The sequence below is a fragment of the Scyliorhinus canicula genome, chromosome 6 (genome assembly GCF_902713615.1).
Source record: "Scyliorhinus canicula chromosome 6, sScyCan1.1, whole genome shotgun sequence".
Classification (NCBI taxonomy): Eukaryota; Metazoa; Chordata; class Chondrichthyes; order Carcharhiniformes; family Scyliorhinidae; genus Scyliorhinus; species Scyliorhinus canicula.
Genome location: NC_052151.1, coordinates 152,214,605 through 152,234,285, shown reverse-complemented (window position 1 = coordinate 152,234,285; position 19,681 = coordinate 152,214,605). Strand labels below are relative to the sequence as shown.

The window sequence follows — 19,681 nt, the reverse complement described above, 5'->3', positions numbered from 1 at the left end:
GGGGGGTAGGTGGCCAGGATTACATAGAACATATAGTGCAGAGAAGACCATTTGGCCCATCTAGTCTGCACTAACCCATTTAAGCCCTCACTTTCACCCTATCCCCGTAACCCAATAACCCCACCTAACCTTCTTGGTCACTAATTGGGCAATTTATCATGGCCAATCCACCTAACCTGCACGTCTTTGGACTGTGGGAGGAAACCGGAGCACCCGGAGGAAACCCACGCAGACACGGGGAGAACGTGCAGACTCCGCCTAGACAGTGACCCAGCGGGGAATCGAACCTGGGACCCTGGCGCTGTGAAGCCACAGTGCTAACTACTTGTGCTACCATGCTGCCCATTAGGAGGGTGATACTGCAGAGGGGAGGGCACGAGAGGGGGGGTGGTTAGACCTCCCAGATTTGTTGCATTACTATTGGGCGTAAACACAGAGAAGGTGTGGGGCTGAAGCGGGGATGGGGGGCTCTTGCAGGGGTTCAGGGTTGCCAACGCTGGCAACGGCGCCGCTCCTGATGGCCCTAGGGAAGTATTAGGCGAGTCCACTGGTGATGGACACATTGAAGATTTGGAGGCTGTTTAGATAGCAGTTTAGTTTGGGGGCCTGGCCAGGTACTGATTAAGTGGAATCATGGGTTTGAGCTGGGGAGGATGGATGAGAGGTTGAGAGGATGGGAAGAGAGGCGGATGAAGAACATGAAGGATCTGTTCCTGGGAGGGCGATTTTCAAGTCTGGAGGAGTTGGGCGGCACAGGGTGAATGATTCAGGTATAAATAGTCTCAACGATTTACGGGAGGATTTTGGAGGAGGACGGGGTTTCCTTGGGGTGGTGTTAAGGTGAAGAGGTAGGAAAAACTGGGAATAGTGCTGCAGGAGGGTCTGTGGTGTGAGGTGTTGCGGATGGTAAATGCCTCACGCCCGGTGGTGTGAGGTTAGGGCTGATACAGCTGAAGGTAGCGTACAGGGCACACCGTACAAAATCAAGGATGAACGGTGGCGATGTGGGAGGGGCCCTGCAAACCATGCGCATGAGTTTTGGTCCTGCCCGAAGCTGAAAAGGTTTTGGAGGACGGCACTATTTCTGGGGTTTTACAAGTGGACATGGAACCTGGTCCCCGAGAAGCCACATTCAGAGTAGCGGACCGGACAGAGGTGCTGGTGGGTGCGGGGGTGGATGTTTTGGCCTTCGCCTCACTGATTGCTCGTAGGCGGGTCTTGTTGGGGAGGAGGTCAGCTTCTCCACCCAGTGCCTTGATATTGCAGGTGGACCTGCTGGAGTTTCCGACTCTGGAAAAGGTGAAGTTTTCCCTGAGAGGGGGGGGGGGGGGGGGGGGGGGGGGGGGGGAATGAGTGATTGGTTCTACAGCATTCTCAGGAGTTGGTTACTGTTGACCGTTCGGGGAGGGGTTGTGGGATTGTATTGTACTGTAAAATTGCTGAAATTTGCTGAACACAAATACTTTTTTAAAATTATAATTCTACGAACCATTTTAAACTCATTGGTTTACCAAGTTGAGACAGCCTCTCCAATTCCACGAGCCATTGTTTTGTTAACCATCCTTTGGAATTTTGTCATCACTTTAAAATATATACAGACATCATCCATTGCATTTTGTTCACCAACCTTCTCAGTTACTCCAAATAATTCAATTTGATGAAGCCCCCCCTCCCAATTATTATTTCTAACCAGGGGCTGGTTTAGCACAGTGGGCTAAATAGCTAGCTTGTAAAGCAGACAAAGGCCAGCAGCACGGGTCAATTCCTGTACCTACCTCCCCGAACAGGCGCCGGAATGTGGTGACTGGGGGCTTTTCACAGTAACTTCATTTGAAGCCTACTTGTGACAATAAGCGATTTTCATTTCATTTTGTCACCTTACCACCACCGATGTTGACTAGCCTGTAATTTTCACGACTGTACTTGCATCCTTTCTTGAATAGATTGGCACATCTGTCACTCTTCAATCCTCTGTCACTTCCCCAGTGTTTAGGGAAGATTATGGCAAGCACCGCTATCTCCAACCATTTCCTTCAGCAACCTGCAGTGCAAGCCATCCATTCAAGGCGACTTATCCACACAAAAACATAGCCAGCCTTTCCAGTTCTCCCCATCTCTCAATTTCCATTCCATCCATTTCTTCTAATATTTCCACTTCTATTGATATTTTATTAGATTCCGTTTGCATAATGCTGTTTTACCCAAGAACCCCAAAGTGAGAGATGCACCCCTAACAAACCAGATTTCCAAAACCAATGCAAGGAGGCCTATGTGAAGATGAGGCATGAAGTTTCAGTTGGGGCGCTTGATAGTTACAAGGAAGCGAGGAAGGATCTAAAGAGAGAGCTAAGACGAGCAAGGAGGGGACATGAGAAGTCTTTGGCAAGGAAAACCCAAAGCTTTCTATAGGTATGTCAGGAATAAAAGAATGACTAGGGTAAGAGTAGGGCCAGTCAAGGACAGTGGTGGGAAATTGTGTGTGGAGGCTGAGGAGATAAGCGAGATCTAAATGAATACTTTTCGTCAGTATTCACTCAGGAAAAAGATAATGTTGTGGAGGAGAATGCTGAGACCCAGGCTATTAGAATAGATGGCATTGAGGTGCGTAGGGAAGAAGTGTTGGCAATTCTGGACAAGGTGAAAATAGATAAGTCCCCGGGGCTTGATGGGATTTATCCTAGGATTCTCTGGCAAGCCAGGGAAGAGATTGCTGAGCCTTGGGCTTTGATTTTTATGTCATCATTGGCTACAGGAATAGTGCCAGAGGACTGGAGGATAGCAAATGTGGTCCCTTTGTTCAAGAAGGGGAGTAGAGATAACCCCGGTAACTATAGGCCGGTGAGCCTCACGTCTGTTGTGGGTAAAGTCTTGGAGAGGATTATAAGAGATACGATTTATAATCATCTAGATAGGAATAATATGATTAGGGATAGTCAGCATGGTTTTGTGAAGGGTAGGTCATGCCTCACAAACCTTATCGAGTTCTTTGAGAAGGTGACTGAACAGGTAGACGAGGGTAGAGCAGTTGATGTGGTGTATATGGATTTCAGTAAAGCGTTTGATAAGGTTCCCCACGGTCGGCTATTGCAGAAAATACAGAGGCTGGGGATTGAGGGTGATTTAGAGATGTGGATCAGAAATTGGCTAGTTGAAAGAAGACAGAGGGTGGTGGTTGATGGGAAATGTTCAGAATGGAGTTCAGTTACGAGTGGCGTACCACAAGGATCTGTTCTGGGCCGTTGCCGTTTGTCATTTTTATAAATGACCTAGAGGAGGGCGCAGAAGGTTGGGTGAGTAAATTTGCAGACGACACTAAAGTCGGTGGAGTTGTAGACAGTGTGGAAGGATGTTGCAGGTTACAGAGGGACATAGATAAGCTGCAGAGCTGGGCTGAGAGGTGGCAAATGGAGTTTAATGTAGAGAAGTGAGGTGATTCACTTTGGAAAGAATAACAGGAATGTGGAATATTTGGCTAATGGTAAAATTCTTGGTAGTGTGGATGAGCAGAGGGATCTCGGTGTCCATGTACATAGATCCCTGAAAGTTGCCACCCAGGTTGATAGGGTTGTGAAGAAGGCCTATGGTGTGTTGGCCTTTATTGGTAGAGGGATTGAGTTCCGGAGCCATGAGGTCATGTTGAAGCTGTACAAAACTCTGGTACGGCCGCATTTGGAGTATTGCATACAGTTCTGGTCGCCTCATTATAGGAAGGACGTGGAAGCTTTGGAACGGGTGCAGAGGAGATTTACCAGGATGTTGCCTGGTATGGAGAGAAAATCTTATGAGGAAAGGCTGATGGACTTGAGGTTGTTTTCGTTAGAGAGAAGAAGGTTAAGAGGTGACTTAATAGAGGCAGACAAAATGATCAGAGGGTTAGATAGGGTGGATAGTGAGAGCCTTCTCCCGCGGATGGAGGTGGCTAGCACGAGGGGACATAGCCTTAAATTGAGGGGTAATAGATATAGGACAGAGGTAAGAGGTAGGTTTTTTACACAAAGAGTGGTGAGGCGTGGAATGCCCTACCTGCAACAGTAGTGAACTCGCCAACATTGAGGGCATTTAAAAGTTTATTGGATAAGCATATGGATGATAATGGCATAGTGTAGGTTAGATGGCCTTTAGTTTTTGACTTCCCATGTCGGTGCAACATCGTGGGCCGAAGGGCCTGTACTGCGCTGTATCGTTCTATGTTCTACTGTCCTAGACTTCTCACCCATTCACAGCCACTGGGCAGAAAGTCAGAAAGTCTAGTCCTTAAATATTCACAATTAGAAGGCTTTTAGTGCAACCACTTAAGATTGTGGAATGATGACTAAATAAGCCTTAAAATACAAATGAGAAGTCTACATGATGCCACAGCACAACTAATAATTACTGAATAATTGTATGGTCAAGACAGAATTGCTTCACTACTAAAAGCCAGTCATCTCAAACGGATCCTGTGTAAGTAAACACCCCATCAGACCAACGGCTACAATCCAGATTTAATGTGAAATTTACATTAAAAATAAAAACTTGCTGGAGATCATAATCAGAAAATTAAATACTTAATTATGCAATTCCAGTCTCTTGTGAAACCTTCCACATACACACGCCCTTCAATTAGTGCATACCTGTGTGTGGTAATTGGGTATACAAGTATAGCAATAGCAGATACTAGGTCAGTGATGTGCACAGTATACGTAATATAAGAATCCTTCCTGTTATTTTCTGTTGTTTCCATTTCCTTTGTTTTATTTTCTTATTTTTGGTCCATAGACCCATAATTGGAACGTGCCTTTAAGCAGAGGACTCAAGCTGAAGCAGCCTGCTAGTCAGGACAGAATCTTGCAGGTTTTGTATTTTGGAGAGAAGAAAACAGACTCATTTTAAGAGCCAGTTTTGGAGGAAATTAGTTTGAGTGGCTGGCTGGTAACCTGTGGGTTGGCCAGTGACAGTGTTCTGGCTGACAAGAGTCAGTGACTGGCTCCTGCGTGATGCTTCTGTCACTTGGCACCTTGAAAATGAAAGGGACAATCTCTCCTTCGCTGAAGTAAAGAATTGCTTTAGTGTTCTAAAACATCTTTACTATAAATCTGAAATGATCTTGAATGTACAGAGAAAGTAGACAATCTTGCCAGAGAAAGCCACCTCAAGCCCAGGAAGAAAGAAGTGCTGAAACAAAAGCTCGAAATGCTTTTATTTTTATTAATGTTTTCTTTACCTCAACCACCCTTTTCCCTTGGTATATATTATATATATAAAAAGATAGATAGAGTAGTTAGAAAGGGAGGTTGGGAAAGAGGTATGAGATAGTCAGTTACATTTTTGTTAGTTTAATTATATTAGTGTTAAATCATAAAAGGTTATTTGCATTTAAATTTCACAAACCTGGGAACTGCGGTTTATTGGACTCAGCCAAGGTCCTCGGGTATTTTAAATAACACCTACTTTCACTTGCATTGAGATTCCGGGTGAAGTGGGGCTGGAATTGACCATGCACTAGCCCAGGAAGTTGTGACAATTATGGGAACCTCTTCTTGGATAGAAGTTCACAAAGTGTATAAAGTGTCACGATTTGATCAAATAAATGCTGTGTCAGTTCACAACATTCCATAACTTACATGGGGAAGGTTGCCTTAGTCTGTCCCTGTTCCCGTCCCCATCTGTACAACAGAGTGCCATTGGTAAAAATGGATGTAAAACTCACTATTCCTTCATTCAAATCATTAATAAATATGGTTTAAAGTAAATAAGCCAGTATAAATCCCTGGGGAATGTCATTTGTCACATCTCTCCAATCAGAATATTCCTATATCCTTACTATCACCCACCTCCAAGCCAAATACAAACCAATGTCACAAGGTTATTTGCAATTCTATGCCTTCACTCATTAAAATGTATTTTTAATGCCTACATAGTCAACTCCATTTAAGCCACGCTACTGACCTCAAAAAAATTAACTAGATTAGTCAGACATGATCTACCCTTCAGAAATTCATGCTCGCTTTGATCTGGAACTGACTTGGAACTATATCACAGTTCCTTCACTGTCATGGGTCAAAATCCAGGAACTCCCTTCCCAAAAGCACTGTGGGTGTATCTACAGCACATGGATTTCAGCAATTGAAAGCAGCTCACCACTACCTTCTCAAGGGCAATGAGGGATGAGGAATAAATGCTGCCTTAGCCAGCAATACCCACATCCCATGAAAACATCCACACAACACCTCACTCTTTTGCAAAGTCTGATCAGACTAATCATCAACAGTCAAAAATAAACACAATTAACTCACTGCAATTCTTCCAAAATCACTACATAGATATAGACAAGAACGCTTTGTCATGCCATGTTCATCCATTCATTCAGAATGTGCATTTTTATCTTTATCCACCCTTTCGCAATAGTGTCAAATTAATTTTAAATGATTCTCAAATTGTCAATATCAGCCTACCTAGAGCTCCAACCCATAGAGGTGGCAAAACTGTGAAGAAGAAAAAAATATGTCCTATAGCTGTAGAAAATTTACTTTGTAAATTTGAATCTTTGTCCCACAAGGTTATGTGGTGAATTTAACTTTTCTGGACAGATACTATCTATTTACTTCTTACAATGAAGTTACCTCGCAATTTTCAAAAACACTGTCTCTCCACATTACTCCGTTCTACGGCCCTAAGATAGTATCCTATCTCTTCCCTGTACTGCCTTTGTTACCTTATACAGAATCACAGAAAAATACAGTGCACAAAAGGCCCTTCGGCCCATCGGTCTGCAAGGCCACATGAAAGGCACCTGATCTGCCACTCCTAATCCCATTTGCCAAATCTTGACCCATAGCCTCAAATGTTAAGATGTGCCAAGTGCTCATCCAGGTACTTTTTAAGGATGTGAAACAGCCCACCTCTACCATCCTCCCAGGCAGTGCGTTCCAAATTGTCACCATCCTCTGGGTAAAGTAGTTTTTCCTCAAATCCCCCTGAACCTCCTGCCCCTCACCTTGAACTTGTGTCTCCTTGTAACCAACCCTTCAACTAAGGGGAACAGTTTCATAACTTAAATGTTCCATCCCAGGCAACATCCTGGTGAATCGCCTCTGCACTCCTTCCAGTGCAATCATAACCTTCCTATAATGTGGCGACCAGAATTGCACACAGTGCTCCAGTTGTGGCTTCACCAATGTTCTATATAACTCCAACATGACCTCCCTGCTTTTGTAATCTATGCCACAATTGATAAAGGCAACTGTCCCATAAGCCTTTTTCACCACCCTATTAACCTGCCCTTCTGCCTCGAGAGATCTATTTACAAACACGCCACGTATTTGTTCCTCAAGACTTCGCAATGTAGTGCCATTCATTGAATATTTCCTGGTCAAATTGCTCCTTCCAAAGTGTAATACCTCACACTTTTTAGGATTAAATTCCATCTGCCACTTTTCTGCCCATTTGATCATCCCGTCTATATCTTCCTGTAACCCAAGACTCTCAGCCTCACGGTTAACCACACGACCTATCTTTGCGTCCCCTTCCCCTGTTGTGCAGCAGATCCACCGATGGTATTAAGTTGGCTGCCACACTTTTCCTCTGTACAGTCATCCCCTCCTCCCTCCCAACAGTATACAAAATCGTACATCTATTAGAAAAGGGGATGGCCACAGGGGACTCCTACATTACCTGCCTACTTCTACTCTTCCTGGTGGTCACCCATGCCCTCTTCTGCCTGTTCAATCCTCACCTGTGATGTGACCACCTCACTGAACATGCTATCCACGACCTGCTCAGCATCACAGATGCTGCACAGCGAATCCACCGTCAGTCCAGCTCCAAAATGCGGTTAGTCATTTGCTGCAGTTGGACACACTTCCTGCACAAGTGGCCACCAGGGACAACTGGCGCTTCCATGATCTACCACATAGCACAGGAGGAGCATATCATGGGTGTGAGCACTCCTGCCATGACTAGGCCTCTTATTTATGCCCTTTTTACAAAAGATTAAACTACATAAGTAATTAATTAATTCATTTTTTGAAACCGGCCTTTGGTTTAGAGAACCCTCTACTTATGATTCAGTAAGTAATTAATTAGGTATAATTAGTTTAACAATGTTTTAGTTTCAAGTAGAGTGCAGATTCCCTACCAGCCAATCAAGTCACCGTTTTTGGTGACGTCACTTTTATTCACCTCAGGTCTGTTTCCCTCACCTGATGTCTGGAACTCCTCTCTCTGACTCTGCTCTCTGGAGACTTACCAGTCAGTTACTCTGCTTACTCACCGGTGTCTGGAATTCCTCCTTCCGCGCTGCTCTCTGGAGACTTACCAGTCAGTTATCTCTCTTGCAGCCTCAGCTGCCAGTTTCACCTCCTCCCAGTTCCACCTAACTCCCTGTTTCCACCCAACTTCAAATGCACTCTCACTCAGCCAAAGCAGCACTCACAGTGCAGAGGATCCCTTATCCAAAGAGTAAGGTTGAGATTGAGCATCCCTTACCTGGAAAATTCCAAAATTCCCACCTTTTCTTGAGCACCAATGTGACATCAAATGGGAAATCCCACAAGGCTTTGGGAAGGTTCCAGATGCACAGATCCCAACGCCCTCACCTATGTAGGTCCCGAGAACGGGTGGTTGCGCTCCCTCGAAAATTATATTCCAAAATCCAATACACACTCAGCCCCAAGCATTTCAGATGAGGGGTACTCAACCTGTATCTCGATAACCAGAGTTGGACAAAGCTCAAAGTGTGCAGTTATTTGACCAGTGTACAATTTATAACTTGTATTCCGCGGTTTTGGCTAAATAATTCAATGATTAGTTTATGCTGCTGATTGCAGTAATTAGACACCAATTTTAGAAACATTTTTATACTCCTCGTCTTCTCCCTTGGTCGCTTTAACATCATTCATGGAGTACTTCCAATGATTTTACTGCAGAAAGCATACCATTATAATGCATTTCCTTTTTTTTTTCTTCCCCTTCCACCAGCAAGGAAAGGATAAAGAGAAGGAATGAAAGAAACACCTAGAAAAGACACCTAGACTCGTATACTTGCATCTCACAGTGATTATAAATACATTTTAATAAAAGTTTGATATTTGCTTACCATCATGAATTTCAAAGGCCAGACTAGTTATCTTCTGTGTAATTATCATCATTGGACTAAAACAGAAATAGCAGAGGGGAAGAAAAAGTTCAATAATATTGTTTTAAAAAACTGTTCATGACAAAATCTGCAGACAGGTTAAAATAGCATTTATTGTCATGATGCAGTAGGCTAAACAACATTCCATTTTCTCCGAGCGAAATGCAAATTCAGCACAGTCTCCTCTGCAGGTTGTCAAATATATTGGCACTCTCCACCCATGGCGAATTGTAAATTAGAACAGGCCAATTGCATTTCTGATTAATGAGCAATAGACAACATTAAGGGCAGGATTTTCCAGCCACGCCCTGCGCAAGACTGGAAATTCCCGCCACAGGTTAATGGACCTTTAATGGTTCATCGGATTTTCCGTCCTACCTGTGTCGATTCGCACAGAAGGCGGGACTGGAAAATTTAGTCTTGAAATCACATGTGCATTTACACAGTACATGCATGTGGAATTTAAATCTTCCTGCAGATTTGTTGCTAAAATGGCAAGAAAAAGCAGAGAGAAAGCAATCTTTGTTCATGAATGCATCCTTGGTCAGAGTGATGGTGCTAGAGGTATGTCATGCTTATGTATACAAAGTGTGTTTAAAAAACAAACAAAATTAGTGCATGCATGTAAATGGCACAGCCACACAGTGTAAGGAGGTACGGATTTGACCAAATCTATTCTGTAACTTGACAAAGGGTCATCTGGACTCAAAACATTAGCTCTTTGCTCTCCCTACAGATGCTGCCAGACCTGCTGAGAATTCCCAGCGTTTTCTCTTTCGCTATCCTGTAACTCGACTGAATTTAAAGTACCAGCATGCCGAGAGAGGGCAAAGGCTGTGTTGCTGGGCCAACTTTCATAAAATAGGATTGCTGTAGTTTCAAGCTATTCTTGCTAATCTAAACACAACTACCAGAGATTTTACCTATGTGAACACCACCATTGTGATACAGCAGATTAAAAATCTACAATGGAATTAGACTTGAAAATCTCACGGTGATGGTTGGGATATTTGCTCGACAGCCCCCTACTTGCAGCACCGTGGCACAGCAGTTAGCACTGCTGCCTCCCAGCACCAGGTACCCGGGTTCAATTCCAGCCTTGGGTGACTGTGAGTTTTCACATTCTCCGTATCAGCGTAGGTTTCCAAAGGGTGGTCTGGTTTCCTCCCACAGTCCAAAGATGTACAGGTTAGGTGGGGTTAGGGAGATAGGGCAGGGAAGTGGGCCTTGGCCGTCTGCTCTTTCAGAGGGTTGGTGCAGATTTTTGTTTTTTTTAAATTTAGAGTATCCAATTATTTTTTTCCAATTGAGGGGCAATTTAATGTGGCCAATCCACCTAACCTGCACATCTTTGGGTCTTGGGAGCGAAACCCACAAAATTGAGGGAGAATGTGCAAACTCCACACAGACAGTGACCCGGGTCCGGGATTGAACCCAGGTCCTCAGTGCCTTAGGCAGCAGTGCTAACCACTTCACCACTGTGCCGCCCACGTTGGTGCGGACTTGATTGGCCAAATGGTCTCCATCTGCACTGTAGGAATTCTATGGACAGGGTAGATGCCGAGAGATTGTTCCCCCTTGTGGGAGAGTCTTGGACAAGAAGGCATAACCATCAGAGTAAGGTGTTGCCATTTAAGACAGAGATGAGCTCACATGACAGTAGTTAGCACTGCAGCCTACGCCGCTGAGGACCCAGATTCGAATCCCGGCCCCGGGTCACTGTACGTGTGGAGTTTGCACATTCTCCCAGTGTCTGCGTGGGTTTCACCCCCACAATTCAAAGATGTGTAGGTTAGGTGGATTGGCCACGCTAAATTGCCCCTTAATAGGAAAAAAAATAATTGGACACTCTAAAAAAAATTTTTTAAAAAGACAGGAGGAAGAATTTCTTCTCTCGGAGGGTTGTGAATCTATGGAATTCTTTACCGTTAAGGGCTGCAGAGGCTGGTCATTAAGTATGTTCAAGGCTGAGATAGCTGTTTAATCAGGAAGGGAATCAAGGGTTATGGATATTGGGCGGGAAAGTAATTGAGGATTATATCAGGCAAGCCATGATCTCACTGAATGACTTGATGGGCCAAGTGGCCTACTTCTGCACCTACATCTTATGGTCTCAAGTCAGTTGCAGTGAATTGGGCAATTTGATTGGTCGCACAGAAAGAACACAATCACTCACTGGTATGAGTGAGCATTTATGTATGTCCTGATGTTTGTTTGTAACCGTTATTGATTCTAAATAAGGACACAGTTACCCTTCGTGCCCAGTTCTCTGTTCCACTAAGTACTGACTGAAGTAAAGTATTTACGAGTTTTACAGAGAAAAGTGAACAATTTCTATTGGATAACACTGATTTATGGAAACATTGAAAGGATGGCCTGAATTCAGCACTTTGTGGTATTAGTGATCAGCACTAAATTTTATGAACATAAAACTGGCGACTGAAAATTTCAAATCCAACATCAATAGCTCTAGAAATCAGAAGTTAGAAAGCAATTCTTTTCTCAAACATTTACTGAAATAGGCAGATTTTCAAAAGATCACAGAATTCCAGTAATTACTACCTTCCCTAAAACCTTAATAGAAACCACATTAAATTAAATAAGTGCAATACACTTACCCAGTAAAGTCAGCTGAATACAGCCCATAATCAAAGAGGTATACTCTGCTAACTTGGCACAAAGTGAGGTATCCAAAAGCAATGACAAAACAAAACCTAAAAAAAAAGAAGTACTGATCATGGAATGCACAATATCAATTATTGAAAGTTCTGTGCCTGCAACATGACTAGCTTTATAGGTTTTGGCTTTATTTTCTAATGCACCCATTTCCCCAAGGGAAAGGGAAACTATTCTCCATCCACCTCAGAATATTGTTCCATCAACATCAGCCAAGGCAATTCTCATATCACACTAAAATGTGATTTCCAATTAGTTTTTCAGACTGTCTACTGCTCAATTCACTCTTTATTGCTGTCTGCGGGGAATCCAAATAAGAAACGTGACATAGAAGAGACGAGGTTGTAGGAATGTCTTAATGCTTGCCTTAAAGGCTCAAGTTCCTATCTCAAATGGAAGTCATTGTCATGATTTAGTATTTCACGAATTTCAGTCAGATTAAATCTACAAGAGGAAAAACATCTTGGAGTAAACTAAAAGACAATTTCTCCAGTTAAATGACTGAATACTAATGACTCAGTGAGACAGCAGGTTTGCACATTGTTAATGGTGTATCCCCCTTCTTGTAAATACATTAGTGGAAGCACAAATTAATTAACATCCTATTTGCAGATAATTAAGATTTTTGTACCATTAAAGCAATCAATAATTTGTCACTATGAATCGACATAAGGAACTCCGGAAATCCCCCAGCTACCGTGGCCAATTAGCCTGGAATGAGACCAGACAACAGAGCCTCAGTGTGTCAAGTCTGATGCAATCTGCCTTCACATTGCAGAAACTTGCTCCACTGGTTTTAAATATCTTCAATGCTTGCAGTCTTTTTGTAAAAAGGCACCGAAAACTGTTGCAAAAGCACCATAAGCGTCAATTCCAAAATTATTTTCATAAAGCAAAATTATTTACATAAACCAAGACTTGATGGGTTAAAAACACAACTTGCTGCGAAGACCATCTCCACAAACAATATCTGGATAGTTGAAAAGTTTCAGTTTAGATTCAGAGGTTCTCCAATATCTCCATTAGTAAAAATGGTTTGTAATTTCAACTATGCAGACCAAAAAGCTCCACGTTTAGATAGAGATAGATAGAGAAATACAGCACAGAACAGGCCCTTCGGCCCACGATGTTGCGCCGAACTTTTGTCCTAGGTTAATCATAGAATTTTGGACAATTTATCATGGCCAATCCACCCAACCTGCACATCTTTGGACTGTGGGAGGAAACCGGAGCACCGGGAGGAAACCGGAGCACCCGGAGGAAACCCACGCAGCCACGGGGAGGATGTGCAGACTCCACACAGACAGTGACCCAAGTCGAAATCGAACTTGGGACCATGGAGCTGTGAAGCAATTGTGCTATCCACAATGCTACCGTGCTGCCCTTAAGAAGTTAACCTACACTCCATTATTCTACCCTAATCCATGTACCTATCCAATAGCCGCTTGAAGGTCCCCAACGTTTCCGACGTTTGGTTCTCATTGTGCATAATCATTCTCCGAGATGCTGCAATTGGCTCCAGTGGTCCTTGGACCAACTGTAGCACTCAAGACTATTAACTAGCAAGTCTGTTCTTGAATAAAATCCAGTGATAACTGTTGAAAAGTATTATTCTCTCTAGAAACCTTCTTTGTGCAGTCAATTAATGTATGCGTTATTCTAATTATATATGAATAATGGCCATTTGACACAGCAGTGGAGCAGTTATATCCTAGCATGAATCAGTGCTTCTAAAACAGCTGGTGAACTAGGGCTTTCAACTCTCTCAGATTATCAGGGGAGTTCCAGAATGAGCAGCGATCTCCCAGATATTGCTGAATGCAAGTATTTGAAGAGTGTGAATATGAAGGGATCAAAGGGATTTAGCAGATAATGAAATGGTGTTACAGCAGAGAGAGGGAGCACTAGAAAAATGGACTGTGCTGTAAATTCTCTCATTCTACAGAATCTTCTTTATTGAATGCAAGTTCAAGGATTGGTTTAAGAAATGTTGGTGTTGATTTTAGGATGTTGGTTCTTGCAGGAACCACCACAAACACCGAGAATGTTGCTTGGTTCAGGTTTGTTTACCTATGCTGTTTTGCTGTATGAAGTACAAGCATGGATCCACTTTGAGATTTTCAGTTCAGAGCGGTCACCTTCACAAAATCCTGCATGATGGTACAGTGGTTAGCACTGCTGTCTCAGCGCCAGGGACCCGGGTTCAATTCCAGTCTTGGGTCACTGCCTGTGTGGAGTTTATACTTTCTCCTCGTGTCTGCGTGAGTTTCCTCCGGGTGCTCCGGTTTCCTCCCACAGTCCAAAGATGTGCAGGTTACGTGGACTGGCCACTCTAAAATTGCCCCTTGTGTCCAAAAAAACGTTAGATGGGGTTACTTGTTTTTGGGGATAGGGTGGGGGAGTCGGCCGAGGTGGGATGCTCTTTCAGAGCTTCAATGTAGATTCAATGGGCCAAATGGCCTCCTTCTGCATTGTGGTGATTCTATGATCTTGAAAAAGGGTTGCTCTGGCTGCAGAAAGTGAGCATTCACAATGGTGTTCCAGGCCTCCATGACCAGTGAACACCACAGGGAAGAGTTTCTAATAGTTACATGCAATATTCATACAAGGACAGTTTTAAAGGATAATCTGCAATTAGTTCTCAGGTGCCCATCAAGAATTTATTTATGATCTATAAGGAACTGATGGAGTAGGAGGGAGCCTCAATGGGGGAAGGTGAAGAGAAGGTGGGAAGAAGAGTTGGGAGGTGAGTTGGAGGCCGGATTACGAGACGAGGCCCTGAGGCGAGTCAATGCATCCTTGTTGTGCGCCAGGCTGAACGTGATACAATTTAAGGTGGCCCACAAGACTGTGGCCTGGATGAGCAGGTTCTTTGAGGGGGTGGAGGATAGGTGTGGGCACTGCACGGGGGGTCCTGCGAACCATGTCCATATGCTTTGGACATGTCCGAGGCTGATGGGTGTTTGGCAGGGGTTTGCTGAAGACATGTCAGAGGTATTAAAAATGAGGGTGGAATCAAGTGTAGAGGTGGCGATCTCTGGTGTGTTGGAAGATCCGGGAGCCCAGAGGATGAGAGGGGTCAATGTCCAGGCCTTTGCCTCCCTGCTGGCCTGGAGACGGATCCTGGTAGGATGGAGGGATGTGGAATCCCCGAAGTCGGAGATACGGGTTATCGGCATGGCGGGGTTTTTCAGACTCGAGAAAATAAAATTTGCTTTGAGGGGGTTGCTGCTGGGGTTTGCTCGGAGGTGGCAGTCCTTCATCGACTTCTTTGAGAAAAAGTAAGCTGTCAGCAGGGGGTGTGGAAAATGAGTAAGGGCAGGAGAACCAACGGAAGGGGGCTGGGGAAGGTGGCATTGTCTGTGTAAGCCATGTTGGCTGGAATTTGTTGGTATATTGTTCTGCTTTTGTTGAAATTTGATGTTTAAAATTCTTAAAATTATAAATGACTCAATAAAATATAAAAAAAAAATTTTTTTAAAGTTATGCTTCATACCACTGAAGTGGTAAAGTCATTCCAGTGAGGCTAGAAGACCATTACTTAATATCCATCATCGATGGAGAATCCATTTCTACTACACCTTGAAAATTAAACTAATGGCTTTCTTGTCAATGAAAATTGAAAAAAATAAACAATATTAAAATCAACCATTATTAGTTCATAAAAAGTAATTGAATCGAAACAGTAAATCTGTTTCCCTCTCCACAGACACTGTTTGCCATAGTGCTTTCCAGCATTTTTGTTTTTATTTCATTATTATTGTTTAGCTTTTCAATGAGACTTTATTGCCACATCCAATGTAATTATGCCATTATTAGAGGTAGTCAACACGCTGAATGAATCAATTTATTTTGAACTATGAAAATAAGTTATAGATTCATAACTTTTCTTGTCCATTTATGGACAAGCTGTCCAATTAAAAGCTATATCTTCATGAAGGATCCACTTGTCCCAAGAGGAGGAAGAAAACAAAATCGAAAAAAGGCTAACATAAAACCATAGTCTTCACCACCATTCGATCATGGCTGATATGATCCCCACCCCCATCTGCCCATTTCTTCCCATAGCCCCTGATCCCCTTATCAATAAATTCCCTTATTAATCAAGAACACCAGATTTGTACAGTGAGGTGCTGTTACCTTCAGGGCTACAGACCAAGAGCTGGAAGGTGGAATTAGACAGAATAGGACTTTCTTAGAACATAAGAATTAGGAACATAGAAGACAATTTAGTGTCTGGAGCCTGCTCCACTGTTCAACACGCTCATGGCTGATACCATCATGGCCTCAACTCCACTGTTCTGCCTATTCCCTATAACGCTCCAACCCATTACTACTTAAAAATCTGTCTAACTCCTTAAATTTACTCACTGTCCCAGCATCGACCATATTCTGGGATAGGGAATTCCACAGATTCACCTTTTGGGAGAAGTAGTTTCTCTCCATCTCCGTTTTAAATTTGCTACCCCTTAGCCTGGGACATGATCTCTCATTCAAGAGGAAGAGGAAGCATCCGCTCCATGTATACTTTATTCTTACATTTTATCATCTTACATACCTCAATTTGATCTTCCCTCATCTTTGTAAACTCTATTATAGGCATAAACTGTTCAATCTCTTTATTCCACAAAGCCCTCATCTCTGGAATCAATCTAGTGAACCTCCTCTGAATTACCTCCAATACCACTACATCTTTCCTCAAACAAGGGTCCAAAACTATGCACATTACTCCAGATGCGGTTTCATCAATGCCTTGTACAGTTGCAACAACACTCCCGTACCATTATACTCTATTCCTATAAATATAAATGCCAACATTCCATTTGCTTTCTTTATTACCTACTGCACCTACATGTTTGTTTTCTGCGACTCATGCAAGAGGACACCCAGATTCCTCTGCACCCGAGCATCATGAAATCTCTCCCCATTTATTTATTTTTTCCAATTTAGTGTTGTCAATCCACCTACCTAGCACATCTTTGGGTTGTGGGGTTGAGACCCACGCAAACACGAGGAGAATGTGCAAACTCCACACGGACAGTGACCCAGAGCCGGGATCGAACCTGGGACCTCAACACCTTGAGGCAGCAGTGCTAACCACTGTGCCACCATGCTGCTTCCATCGACTTGAAATGTTAACTCTATTTTTCTCTCTCTCTGTAGATGCTGCCTGACCTGAGTATTTCCAGCATTTTCTGTTCTTAATGACAGCAATTGTGCAGTGGTACCAGTGGGTAAGTCACAGCCTTCCCAATACTAGAAGCATATCCAAAATACTGGTTCAGCAACTGATGGTTAGCTCTAAATTTGAGCTTCTGAATACCAGAAAAAAAATAAAACATGACAACACTGTGTTGGAATGTATTAGATGCAAATGCCTGAAATAGTCCACACTATGAGACTAAGCAGCAAGTGGGCACAATTACAGCAGGAAATTGAGAACACCAAGGCAAGTGTAAAGAGAGTAAGACACAAAAAGAAAAAAAAACCTCGAATGTTCTCATTTCTGCAAATACTCGACAGGTGACTAGCAAATATACAAGACTGATCAGAGATGTGGGATAGGAAGTGAAAGAAATTAGGCACTGACACTTCCGTAGTTTATCCTCTTTTTCAGGAACTCTTAGGCGGTTATCAGTACAGATTGGGAACACAGATTATGAGCAAGTGAAAAATTGCAAATGTTTATAAATATTAGGCTCCATAAAATAAAACACCAGGGTACACTTTTTATTTAAAGATAGGTCCTGTAATGGTATCAAGTAGCTCAATGGACAGAATATCAATCTACAAGGTGGAGGTAGGGTCCACTGGGTCAAACACCTGTCACTCCTTCCTTAACAGCACTCTGTGTACGTACACCAGATGGGACTGGAGTGCTCAAAGAAGACAGCTCACCAGCACCTTGGAGGGCAATTAAAATGTGCAACAAATGCTGGTCCTGCCAGCAACTCCCATAACCCCAGGAAAAAAAAGCTTAAATAGTTTTTAAACCATGATCATCGGCCCCATGTGCCCACTTCTGAATTTAATGGTGACAGGCTGGGTTGCCTGAGAGCAACTTACTTCTTGCAGCAGGGACATTAATTAGTACGGCAGGTAGATAGTATTCACAGTAATTAATGTCCTTGTGAAATGCCAGTGCAGTCTTTTGGCATTGAAGTTTGCTTACCTTTAAATTTAACATCTCCAGCACAGGTTCCCCAGGGTTTGGAAATCCAACAGATGAAGAGGTTCAGCAGGCAAGAGCCTTTCCAGCAACACTGGTCGGTCAGGAGGAACATGTCAGCAAACCTCAACCGTGCCCCATCCCCCAAGACAATCCTGAATCCCTTCCCATGATCAGCCTTCCTTCTCCCAACTTCTATCCATCTATCCATCTCTTCCTCACCCCACTTTTCCATCCATCATCTCTACTCTCCCACCCGACCTTTTACTCCATCTCCTGGCCACCTGCCAGCCCAACCTACTATACACATCTTCCACCCTGGTTTTACATCCATGATCTACTGCCCATCACCCCTCTCAAAACCGATCTTCCATTGTGGTGTCCTGCACTGATACCCCATGATCCCATCCACAATGTCCTGGTCCCACCTTTCTATTTCCAGAATGCAGCACCCCAGCGTATGCCTTTCTGACCAGTGTCTGAACAGCATCTCAAATCTGGCAGGTTTCCTGCCCAGAAACAAAATTAAATGAGACCCTGCAGTTAAATTTGGCAGGAACATAAGATATTGGAGAATTAGACCATTCGGTCCATCAAGTCTTTACCGCCATTCAATCATGGCTAATATGTTTCTCATCCCCATTCTCCTGTCTTCTCCCCATAACCTCTGATCCCCTTATTAATCAAACCCCTGATCCCCTTATTAATCAAAAAACTATCTATCTCTGGCCTAATGACACTTTGGTGACTTGGACTTCACATTTGTCTGTGGCCATGAGTTCCACAGATTCACCACGTTTGGACTGAATAAATTCCTCCTCTTCTCAGTTTTGAAGGATTGTCCATTCCATCTGAGGCTGTGCCCTCAGGTTCTAGTCTCTCTTACTAGTGGAAACATCCTCCACGTCCACTCTATATTGGCCTCAGTATTCTGCATGCTTCAATAAAATCCCTCCTCATCCTTCTAAACTCCATCAAGTACAGACCCAGAGAACTCAACCGCCCATGTGACAAGTCCTTCATTCTGAGGATCATTCCTGTGAACTTCCTCTGGACCCTCTCCAAGTCCAGTACATCTTTCCTTGGATATAGGGCCCTACACCACTCAATATTCCAAATAAGGTCTGACCAGTCTTACACAGCCTCATTACATCCCTGCTCTTGTATTCTAGCCCTCTCGACATGAATGGTAACATTCCATTTGCCTTCCTAACTGCCAACTGAAACTGCATAGTTAAGAGAATCCTGAACGAGGATTCCCAAGTCTCTTTGTGCTTCAAATTTCCAAAGCCTTTTCCCATTTAGAAAATAATCTACGCCTGAATTCTTTCTACTAAAGTGCATAACCCCACACATTTTCACACTGCATTCGATCTGCCACTTCTTTTCCCACTTTCGAGCCCCTGACGACTATGACTGTGGGAAATGTGGCCAGTTTGGTTGGAGCAGCAGCTGGACACATTGCGTGATAGACACAGCTTCAGGGAGATGGTCTCACCAAAAGAGAAAATGTTGGAAAATCTCAGCAGGTCTGACAGCATCTGTAGGGAGAGAAAGAGCTAACGTGGTCATAGCACAGATTCAGACAGGGAGATGGGTGACAGCCAGGAGAGGCAGGCAGGCAAGGCATGAGCCTCCTGTGGCTAATCCCTTCTCAAACCAGGTATACTGTTTTAGATACTGATGTGGGAGGATAGCCTCTCAGGGGAAGATATCAGCAG

At 43.5% G+C, this 19,681-nt stretch overlaps 1 protein-coding gene across 3 annotated transcripts in view; it reads right to left on the bottom strand.

Annotated features, from left to right (window-relative positions):
- LOC119967587 (lysophospholipid acyltransferase 2-like) overlaps nt 1-19,681 on the bottom strand; it is a 236,789-nt gene that overhangs the window by 91,412 nt on the left and 125,696 nt on the right. For all 3 annotated transcript variants that reach the window (XM_038800306.1, XM_038800308.1, XM_038800307.1), the window contains 2 exons: nt 11,734-11,829; nt 9,077-9,132 (listed from right to left, as the gene is read on the bottom strand). In XM_038800306.1, the coding sequence (XP_038656234.1) occupies nt 9,077-9,132; nt 11,734-11,829 (152 nt within the window). The remainder of the gene's footprint in view (nt 1-9,076; nt 9,133-11,733; nt 11,830-19,681) is intronic.